General features: G+C 55.7%; 3 protein-coding genes across 3 annotated transcripts; 1 reads left to right on the top strand and 2 right to left on the bottom strand.

The window, feature by feature from the left end:
* Positions 1 to 821: 821 nt before the first annotated feature.
* Positions 822 to 6,647, top strand: UMAG_04942 (uncharacterized protein; the record flags this gene model as incomplete). The annotated part of the gene is made up of 1 exon (XM_011392953.1): positions 822 to 6,647. One exon carries the CDS (start codon positions 822 to 824, stop codon positions 6,645 to 6,647), a length of 5,826 nt encoding a protein of 1,941 aa, XP_011391255.1.
* A 169-nt stretch (positions 6,648 to 6,816) lies between these two features.
* UMAG_11770 (uncharacterized protein) lies at positions 6,817 to 7,632 on the bottom strand (the record flags this gene model as incomplete). The annotated part of the gene is made up of 3 exons (XM_011393081.1): positions 6,817 to 7,339; positions 7,410 to 7,423; positions 7,531 to 7,632. The coding sequence occupies 3 exons, from the start codon at positions 7,630 to 7,632 to the stop codon at positions 6,817 to 6,819; spliced, it is 639 nt and encodes a 212-aa protein (XP_011391383.1).
* A 500-nt stretch (positions 7,633 to 8,132) lies between these two features.
* UMAG_11769 (putative ATP-dependent RNA helicase SUB2) lies at positions 8,133 to 10,543 on the bottom strand (the record flags this gene model as incomplete). The annotated part of the gene is made up of 5 exons (XM_011393080.1): positions 8,133 to 8,678; positions 8,785 to 9,314; positions 9,428 to 9,530; positions 10,303 to 10,408; positions 10,521 to 10,543. 5 exons carry the CDS (start codon positions 10,541 to 10,543, stop codon positions 8,133 to 8,135), a joined length of 1,308 nt encoding a protein of 435 aa, XP_011391382.1.
* Between the last annotated feature and the right edge of the window lie 675 nt (positions 10,544 to 11,218).

Here is an 11,218-nt window from a genome sequence, read left to right as displayed (position 1 = left end):
TAAATTTTCGTCAGGTTCTATTAGAAGAAATGTACGGTGTAACATTCTTTGACGAGTCGTGTCGCATGGTCGAATCCCGATTCGTGATTCACGATTGCACGTGATGAAGCCGCGACTGGTTGGTGACTCTGAGGAAGGGTCTCGCGTTGTGGATTTTAGGACGGTGTTGCTCGGTGATGCTGTGGCCGTGCAGCTGGATTTTGAGCGTGAGCGTGTGGGGCTGACGTGTATGACTGCATCGAACAGCTTCAAAATCGTGAATCGTGAATCGTGAATCTGTGAATGTCGGAGCTCAGATCAACTGACGTGGTACACCGTCTTCTTGCTCTCTCTTTACATCTTCTACCATCCTCATTACCACCTTCTCTTGCCTAGACATCGATATCGCCAAGCTTGAAGGAAAGAAGAAGACGGAGCGCTAGGACAGTCTCGCATCTATTGAAACAGCTCACTACGTTGTTTTGTGCGCCCCAACTGCTCTGCACGTCTGATCTTCGACCGCGTCGACTTCATTTCACCTCATCTCGGCTCTTCTTCTATCGGCTTGTCGCCCGCCACAAGAGAACAACATCACCACAGCAACACTCACGACTGTCAGCTCCCCTCCTCCTTGATAGGTCAGCCTAGTTCTAATTCTTGTGCGCATACAGCCTTCGTCAACCACCCCCATCTATCCCCACGATCATCAGCAGCAAGAACATCATCCACACGGCATGCTGTCGCCAACAAAGAGAATCACGTCAAGACGAGCCCCTTCTCGTCCATTTGAGACCTTGAACGACGAAAATATGCCGTCCTTCCACCCTCGACCAGACACCTCCATGTCGCTTCAATTACCGGAGCCCCCCTCTTCTCCGCTCGTGTCCAACAGCTTTCTCTACAATTTGCCGGACCCCACGCTCGGCTTTCCATCTCCTTCGGCGGCAGCTGGCAAGCTTGGGATTCCTCCAAGTCCCTTCAAGCGTTCGACTATCGCTTCCCTCAACCAGCCTCTCTCTCTCGAGCAGACTCAACAGCTTCAGTCGCACCAGGCGAAATCAGCCCGCCCTGCACACCACGTCCCTTTCTCAGCACCGTCTCGTAGCCCACGCAGCACAAGCCGTCTGCAAGCCAATTTGAATGCTCCAGGCGGGCTTCCGACTCCTCCCAGCTCTTCTGAAGCTTTGACCACCACTCCGCGTGCGCCTAATCAGCGCCTCGCCGCTCTACCACGCGAGCCAGTCTCACCTTCCCCACCGCGCACTCGCAATGCAGTCCTATCTCCAGCTCGAACTAGAGACGCTCGAGCCTCTCCATCCAAACCCTCTCGTCTGTCTTCCACTCCTGGTTCCAGTCGGCATGCTTCCTCGTCAAGACGTACGCTCGGCACTGATGGCAACGAAGACAGCGATGATGACGACCACTTTCTCAGAACGACTCTCAGCAAGACACCTAGACAGATGCAGCCTCTGCGCGAGCTCGACGAGGACAGCGACGCTGATGAGCAAGACGAGCAAGACGAAGAGATCAAACTCATCAGCTTCAAGCGAGGTGGCGCCGATGCCACCTTTATCCGCGAGATCAAAGAGAACGGTTGGGATCAGCCATTGCCACCCAGCCCAATCAAATTCACCTACCTCGAGCCAACTGCTCCTCGACCACCGCGTCGATCTTCTGTAGACCTACGCTCTCGCTCGCACTCTCGATCCAAAACACCTCAGATCCGCGCTTCCCCCGCGCCCAGCCATGCGTCCACATCCAGAGCCTCAAACCGCGCTCGCTCTGTACGCGCTTCATCTGCAGCTGCTGCTGACGAGACCAACAACATCTCGGACGAGTCGATCAAGAGTTCCGGCTCGGCGCTGACGCACACCAGCCGAATCTCACTAGCTCGCTCAAGGCAATCTTCTTCCAGTCGCAGATCAGCTGGCAGATCGTCTGTGGCCCCACCTGTCGTTATTGCCGATCTCACACGTGACCATCCTTCACTTCCCGAGTCACCTAGTGACGATCCGCTGCTGCTCACTGGCCCAGACACCTACGTCGTCTATCATGACCAGACGCCTAGCGCCAAAAACAGATCGACCTCGCGCGTTCTGAAAGGTGCTGGTGCTCAAACGGATGCTAGTCTGTCGATGCTCAGTCATTCGACTCCTCTTCCAGCCGCATCCAATGCAGCTACCCATGCCTTGTCACACCGCAGAGATAGCAGCAGCTCAATGTCTTCGTCTGCCAGCCGTAGCTCCTTGTACACGCGTATGTCAGGCCGACAGGCTGCCGATGCTTCCGCTGGCATGCCCAACGACGAAGTGGGCGAGAACGAGAGTCAGCGCGACGAGCAAGCCAACCACACTTTCACAGACACTGGCAACCAACAGCGACTGTCACAACAAAGCGTTGACCCACCCAGATTTCTGCCTTTCGACGATACAGGCTTCGCGTCCGATTCGGACCAGGACGAATCTGCTCCTGTCGAAACAGACCCATCTCCATCACGCACACCACCACCGCCCCAATTCGAAACCGAGAACCCTGAGGACATGTCGTCCCTGAGCGACATCCCGCACAGCTTTGCGGATGACTCAGCTGTTCAAAGCAGCGACGAGATCAGCGCGCCCGTCAACGTGTCAGTCGTTGATTCCTCGATTGATCAGGATGACAGTGCTATCATTGACCAGAGCCTTCATGTCGATTTTGCTGATCAGAGCATGGATGCCAGCGCTCAAGACGAACAACGAGAGACTGACGCTGAAGACCAAGAGCAAGATCAGACCGTCAACAAGAGCACGAGCGTAGCAGACGAGAGCGCAGATAGCAGCGAAGGGGTCCGGGGAGATGTTACGCAAGAGACAAGCAAAGACCTTACTGGAGAGGTTAGCGAGGAGGTCCACGACAACCAGCAACCACTCGACGCCAGCATCACCGACTCGATCAAGGATGACGAAGTTGAAGAGCACAGTGCAGACGTCAGCACAGTCGATCAGAGTCACGTTTCTCATGCCGTCGAGCATTCCGTCGATGACAGCCCCGACGTTTCATTCATGGATGCTTCTGTCGAGGAAACATCGGCCGTACACAGCAACGATGATCAGAGTACAGACATCAGCGCCTCAGCTACACACGAGGCCGATGTTGACACTTCTGTGGCCGTCTCTGATGCATTGCAGGCTGAATCCACGCACCAACAGTCAGACGCCTACGACGAATCGTTCGAAGCTAGCGTGGTTGAAACCTCTGCACGCGCTGACGTGAGCTTGGACTCCGGAGCGACGCTTTCTGCCGACTCAAGCGCTTTGTCTAGTGTACCCAGCACAAGCAGCGAACCAGCTGACCACTCTCAAGCAGCAGTCGACGTTTCTCAAGACTCTCGGGATACCGACCCTTTCGAGCACAACTTGTCCGTCAATTCCGCAAATGCGGACGAGTCCATGGCGGATAACTCTCAGGCAGTTGCAGACGACTCTCTCGTTGATCAAACAAGTGTGCTCGAGGACGAGAGCGTACATGCGCAGAACGCTCTCGGTCTGCCGGTTCAGACCGGAATGGACAGCATCGACCTCGACATCAGTCTTGCGCCAAGCGAGCAAGCTCCGTCTTCCGCACACCCTATCGCTCTCACCGAGACCTTGGCAGAGCACTCGAGCGCAGTCACTTGGGAAGCGCACCCATCCAAGTCAACTTTGAGCACGTATGACATCTCCATAGAGCCTGCGCCCGACATGGACGCTTCGGTCCACAATCGAGACCATGTAGATGTGCGCATGCTCAAGGCAGACATGTCAGTGGCCGAACACCCTGCGGAACAAGCAGATGATGTCGAGAAGCAAATCAATCCAAGGTCACGCTCTGGATCGGTCTCTTCGGACCTCTTAGCGCTTTCCACACTCTCCTCGGTGGACATGCCTGAGCAAGACGACCAGGGCGATCAAGTGTTTCGCCAAAAGTACCAAAGCAGTCGCGACACGGCGGCGGCGTGTAGGCCCACGCTGTCGCGTCGGCTTTCGCTGAGCACTGACTCGGAACACGAGAGCGATGCAGAGGAGCATGAAGACCACGAGGGCGATGACAACGAGGAGGATGAGCTCGGCGACGACGACTCTGCTATTAGTGACGGAGCTTCTTCTTCCAGCGGCGACGGGCACGACAGCGAGGAAGATGACGAGGATGAGGCTGAGCACAAGATCAACGAGGCCGAAGAAGAGGATGCCGACGACGATGCAAGCTCAACTCACTCGCAATTGGATCAAGACGAGCAGAGTGCTTCTGCCTTGGAGCCTGTCGTCATCATCTCATCTTCCGCCTCTCCATCTGGCGCCTCTACCTCTTCTCTGCAGTCAGAAAACGAGGAGGAAGATGAGGAAGATGAGGAAGATGAAGATGAAGCAGCAGCCGAAGCGGAAGCGGAAGGATACGTCGTTCAGGTGGTGCGTGATTCACGCGATCGATCGATACGCGCTAGCGAGCACATTGTCATTGATGACGAGCCAGTGATCCACACGATCCACCTACGACAACCGGCACCGCGTCCTGCGTCACCCGCTGACGAGACTCATCCCAACCACACCCTGGGCGATGCCTCCCACTCTCGCAGCCGAGTTCTTAAGCTCGGGCAAGCTACGTCGACACCGATCGTCGAGATCTCGTCGCTCGACCCGCGTGCCGCGGCGCGTGCGACTGCGATTCTGAAGCTCTTCCACAAGTACGTGGATGAAGGATGGATCTCCAGTACGGAGATGGGCGATGCGACCGAGGGGAGGATGCGGAGGGTGGTGGATGCGATCCAGCGCGCTGAGAGGCAGGGAAGAAGGTTGGAAGATGCTTCCGAACTTCAGCCATCTTTGTTTGCGGGCGAGGAGGCAGGTGCGGATCTGACGACGCTCTTGATGGATGCAGAGCTATCGTTGGCCAGGGAGGGCACGGCAGATTCGGAGAGCTTCTTGGGCTCCAGAGCGACCAGTGTTGCTACGGTTGCGAGGCAGCCACAGGTGACGGCGTCGCCTGCAACGCCGTTTTTGCCAGGTGGATTCCGGGCTGCTCCTGCGCCTGCTCTTGCAGCTGGCAGTAAAGCGGCACACATTGCTTCGCCTTTCACGATGGCTCCATCGCGTACAACGATGGGCAGCAGCGCCTGTGGTGACAGCTCGTCGACTCGCACCGACGCCCATTTGAGCAAGCGCAAGCAGTTGCACAGCTTTGACTTCCCCAGTCTCTCCAGCCCGGACCGCCCTTGCACCAACACGTCATTGCGACCGGGCAAGCAGGCCCGGCTTTCGGCCGCTCTCGCACCGCCTACCTTGGACACACTGAACCCGCGCATCTGGGATACCAAAGACTGGGTGCGACTTGACAAGTACTTGACCTCTGGCGTGAAGAAAATCGCCTCATCGCTCCTCTCAGCGTCGACATCGTCGGGTTCGGCACGCGCGCTAAAGGCAAATGAGTTTGTCGATGCGCTGCTTGGCATCGACGTTTCACAGGTCTCGGAGCTCTTCCTGGATGACATGTCGATTCCGCACGAAAGCCGTGTGGGCGAATGGACACCGGTCAAGATGGAGCATCGACTGCTTGCGCTACAGCGAAAGTATCTGCGAAAAGTGGAGCTCAGGTACGGCGCGCTGTCGGATTCACGTCGAGAGTTGTGTCGAGAGGAGGTGCGCACAGACGAGAGCATGCCAACGGAAGAGCTCGACTGGAGTCTGACGGGAGTAAATACGACCAGTAGCACGACGCAAGGCAGCAATCGAGGAAGGGTGTCTTTCGGAACACCGTATCGTATGGGAGCGCACAGTACGCCTGCGGTGGGACTGTTGAAGAAGGCAACTAGGAGAGCAGCGGAGGAGAACAGGACTGCAGAGAGAGAGCAGAGCATCTACCCTCGTCTACCACGGTCTCCGGCGTCTACGAACGCGGGCGTGATGGAGGAAGGCGTTATCACGAAAGCGTCGAGACTCATCTCGAGGTTGAGTGGAAGTTTCGGTGGATTGCTCGCGAGTCCTCGGCCGGAGTCGGCAAGCCAGGTGGATAAGGGCAAGAGAAAAGCGACGCAGGCTGAGCTCGAATCATGTCCGCACACCACTTTGACTCGAAGACGTATGGACAACAGCGTCGACGCTGAGCGTACAGCTTGGAGCGAGTCTCGCGAGGTGGACTCGAGCATCGATTCTCTCAACACCACTAGAGCGCGAGGCATGAGGAGCACGATCAACGCGTCCATGTTCACCAATGCTACCTCTGTGCTTTCCGACACGATGGATCGCTCGGCTGCTGCTGCTAAGCCCTCGGATCGCTTGCATCCACCAAGGCGAACGCACACGGCGCTCGAAACTGGCAGCGTCAACCATGCGTCGCGTCGCAACACGACACACGCACTCACATCGTCGCTCCAACTAGCAGGCGGCTCATCGGGTGTCTCTCACACGCCGCTCTCGCTGCTCTCGCCCGCAACGCACCGAGCAGCCGCTCGCAAAGTGCACGAATTGCGTCAGAGTCGTATACAGCGAAATTGGACGAGCCCTAGACGTCAGCTTGCGCTCTCGGATGCACGCGCCACCCGCGCACCTGCGAGCGTACTAGCCAGCCAGTCTGGTCGGCGTGCTCAGGCACAAGAGCACCACATGGGCGTCGGCAAGATTGCCGACGCCACCGCTGCCACGCTCGACCGTCAGTGATGCCACTCTGGCCGCAAGATGCGCTTCAACTAGCAGCCAGTGTGGATAGTTTCAGCTTTGTTTTTTGGGACGTGGTCGTTTTGCTTTGGATTCGCAACGAAGATTGTGTTGATGGATCTCTCATCTGTGGTGTGCTAGTTGGCGCGTATGTGTGCTCATAACGCATGGGTTACTTGGTCTTGGTGACGATATAGACAAAGTAGTGAAACATATCGCCCAACGTTCTGGTTTCGACGTGCCAGCCATGGATTTCTTGGAGCCACTTTGTTCTGAAGTGAGGCTGACCGAAAGTGATGTAGATCATCTTGGCGCCGACTTTGAGGAGGTGGTCTACGCCTTGGAGCATGGCTCTGATGTTGGTGATGACTTTGTCGCTGGGGTTCCAGACGGACGATCCTTTGGCTTCGGCCATGAGTGCGTCCATGGTGCCTTTGTCTAGCGCGATGTCGAAGGAGCAGGCACCGCCGAGGAGCGAGACGTTGGGCGCGAGCGTGAGTTGGGTGATGTCCATTTCCAGATACGTCTGGTCTGGATAGCGTCGCGCTAGACGCGAGATCAGGTTGGACGAGTAGTCGATGTTGACCATGTTGGTGTAGCCGGCATCGTGCATTTGCGGGGAAAGCGTCGAGTTGCCACAGCCCAGCACCAGGATGCGTGAGGCTCGATCCGGTATCAGCTCGTCAAATAGCTCCCTGAATCCGGCACGCGTAGTCGACAATGTCAGCTCAAGATCCGACTAAGCCTGCGCTAGTTACAACTTACTTCAAGTCATCGTACTATCGCATCAACACCAACATCACATTCATCTACGTCAGTACGTCGTCCGTAAGCATCCGGTCGGATCCTAGACTTGCAACCCTCGCGTACGTAGCTGACAACTCACATTCTTGAACCAGTCAAACGCCTCCTCGCTCTCGTCCGCATACCGTTGCTCCCAGTATTGCTTTTCGGAAAACTGCTCGTTGCGCTCCGCTGTCAACGACATCTTCGTACACTAACTACCTTACCCTGTGTCTCCACGTCTAGCTTGGTCGTTCCCGTAGAGACATGCACAACAGATGTAGACGTGATATATACAGGCCAACATGCATCCCAACGTGCACAAAGCGAAAATTTCGGCCCAGGGTCCACGCGCTGCCCCAGCCCCAACCCCAACCCAGCCGTTCACAGTTGTCCGACTCCCGCTTTTCGCCGCTTGGTGCTTCGCCGTCTCGTCTGGCCTCACTCTGTGACTGGGACTTCACAATTCACCATTCACCATTCACAATTCGCGACTCGCTGTCGTGATCCACGATTGCAAAAGCACAAGAACTCTATCAACGTGAATGTAGACGATGAGACAGTCCGAGTCACATGCCATACAGCGGACACATCACTCACACAACACAGGCGAGGCCGTGAATGCAGCTCTCTTGTGGATTTGTTCGGTTTAAGACTTCATATCACTAGCATCAGGAGGCTAAACATAGCGCGAGAGCAGCGACTCTAGGCGTTCATGTAAGAGCTAGCTTCGATGGTGTCGGGGAGTTCGGGAACAGCCACCTCGAATCGGCTCTGAATCTGCTTGAGCACCTCGGCGTCTTCATCGCTGGAAACAAACATGATAGCCAAACCCTTTGTGCCGAAACGACCAGCCCTACCGACGCGGTGCAAGTAGCTATCGGCATCTGTAGGCGTGTCGTAGCTGATGGATACGTTGACACGCTCCACATCGATACCACGACCGAAAATATCGGTAGCGACCAGAATACGCTTCTCAAAGTTCTTGAACTGCTGGTAGCGCTTGATGCGCTCTTCCTGTGCCAGTCCGCCGTGGATGCAGATCGACGGAAAGTTGCACTCGCGCAGCAGCTTGTCCAGCTCGTTGGCGCGAGAGATCGACTTGACAAAGATGATTACTTGGTTGAATTCGAGCGAGTCGAGCAGGTCGTTGAGCTTGCGGTTCTTGGCCGATTCTTCCAGTCGAACGTAGTGCTGCTGCAGACCGTGCAGCGTAAGTTTGGTTTCGTCGTCCACGTAGATTTCCAGTGGCTGATGCGAGACGAGTCAAAAGAATTGCGCAACACGTGTCAGTCGTGCACAGCTACAATCAACAGCTAGCTAGCTCACGTTGGGATCGGCCGCTAGTGGTACTCACGTTCTGCATGAACTTTTTGCAGGTAGGTCGAACTTCCTTGGCGAGCGTGGCCGAGAACATCATGACCTGCTTGTGGTGAGGCGTGGCACGGAAGATATCCTGCACATCTCTGCGCATGTCGACCTGCTCAAGAATCTTGTCGCACTCGTCAATGACAAAGTGCTTGACGCCGGACACCTTGAGACTCTTGTCGCGCACGAGCGCGTTCATACGACCGGGTGTTCCGACGAGGATGTGAGGGCACTTGGCCTTGTCCTTGAGCATGGCCTGGTTTTCGGCGACGGGAGTGCCACCGTAGATGACGCCGGTGCGAACGTCGGGCATGTATTTGGTGAAACGGGCGTACTCGTTGCGGATCTGGTAGGCAAGCTCTCGGGTGTGGCACAGCACAAGTACCGAGACTTCGCCGTCGACGGGCTCGATCTGCTGGAGGGTGGCAAGCACGAAAACGGCCGTCTTACCCATACCGGACTTGGCCTGGCAGACAACGTCCATGCCGAGGATGGACTGTGGGATACATTCTTGCTGGACTGTGGAGATGGGTAGGCGAACAAGATCGGGCGGGTTGGTCAGCTGGAAGCGCTCCAGATATCGGGCAAGCGGCAAAGCCAGCATTTGTGGCTTTGGCTGCGCATCTGCTCACCTTCGGAAGGGTGTTCAAAACCAAGATCCGAGATGGCTCGGAGAAGCTCGGGCTTGAGGAGGAAATCGCGGAAACCTGTAGAGTGAATACCGACGTAGGAGCCCTGTTGAGATGTTGTAGATCGTTGCGGCAATCATGAGAGGGGCGGTTGAGCAGACACGAGTGTGTCGCAGTTGGTTGAAAAACAAATGAGAATACGAGAATGTCGATGACGAGAGCAAGTTGACAAGAAGAGAGGTGTTGAGAGATTGTCGAGGAGGATGTGGGATGAAAGCGGGCAGAATGAGTCGGAGAGAGAGAGAGAGAGAGAGAAAGGAAATTTAAAAGAGAATGTTTAGAAAGATCTTGCTCGGTTTACGTGGGTACGTGGGGCAGTGCGATGTGAATGGACCAAGCCGTGGGATCCTCGTGTGGACATGCTGGACGGACCATGCACCACGCCGTGTCGAAGCCAGCCAAGATCGAGCAGACGCCTGCATGGCTGACTGGTAGTTGATACTGGCAGTTGCTTGCGATAGAAGCTCGTCGGTGAACGCTTGCGCTTCAAAGCCTTGCACGCAGAAGCACTGGATCACATGCCAATGTGAAGAGCGTGTTCGGGCGTCAAGGGAGGACAGCGCGGTTGGACATGCAGAGGCCAGGCGATTCGCTCGGCGGATTATGCGTGTGTTGTTCTGTATGCACTGTGACGATGCAAGCGAACAGCGCCGTGAGAGCGAGGCAGAGCGGTCTCTACATATCGGCCGGCTAGGCGGTGGATGTACGGCTCGCGTCCGATAGGCGTCTCCGAGGCGGCCAGGGTTATACTTTAACATGGGGACGATGCGGAACTGATTTGGGGTCTACCGATTCGGGTGCATGAAGAGGATGCTTGCCTTTTTGTCTTTGTCGTCAGCGGTGGTAGCGCCGTTGGCGGCAGTGGCGGCGCCGTTGGTGGTCGAGGTGGGTGCGACGGCGACCTCCTCCTCGTAGTCGATAAGACTGTCATTGTAGTTGGCGTAGCGGCATAAGTGCGCAGTGCAGATGTATGATGTTAGTGTTCGAATGCATAAAGGGCTAGACTGGGTCGGTGAGCGGCGAAGAAGAAACTCACTCTTCGTTGTCGATGGCGGACATGGTTATTGGGGTGAGTAACGGTGGTGAAGGTATGCGAAACTGAGTGCGATGCGAGAATGAGAAGAATGATAGACAGCGAATGGAATGGGGCCGAGAGTAACGATAATGTCAGGCGTCAAGGAGGTGGTGGTGGAGGAGGAGGAGGAGAGTGGATCGCGACGAGCAGCAAGAAGAAAGCGCGCGGATGGATGCAACACTCACGACTGCTCAGCCGTCAATCGTGAATCACAATTCACATTCACGATTCGTGATTGTAAATTAAATCAGTCACGAGTGTCGGACTATGACACTCGTCACTGTGACAGCAGCGTCGTGAGTCGTGAGCGTCTCTGTTGGCTCTGCAGTTGTATATAGTTACTGAACGACTTTCCATTCGTGATTCACATTCGTGATTGCTGATTGAGCTTTGTGCGTGACTGTGACTGCTGCATTTTTATTCGTTCCTTCAGAGGCTTTGCGCTCAGTGATCGCGTTTCGATTCGTCTCTCGTCTCGCGGCGCGGCGCTTGAGCGCGTTCAAGGGGAATCACGAATGAATATTTTCGATTTTCAGAGAGACACCCAAACACGAAACTGCACCAAATGCGTGATTAATGAACCGCCGTGCACGAATGTGCACGAATGCCTTTTCGGCTTTTAAGCCATCCTCGTTGAGCTGCTCTTTAACTGCGAGCAT

Source organism: Mycosarcoma maydis, chromosome 15 (assembly GCF_000328475.2).
Source record: "Mycosarcoma maydis chromosome 15, whole genome shotgun sequence".
Lineage (NCBI taxonomy): Eukaryota > Fungi > Basidiomycota > Ustilaginomycetes > Ustilaginales > Mycosarcoma > Mycosarcoma maydis.
This window is presented reverse-complemented; position numbering and strand designations above follow the sequence as displayed.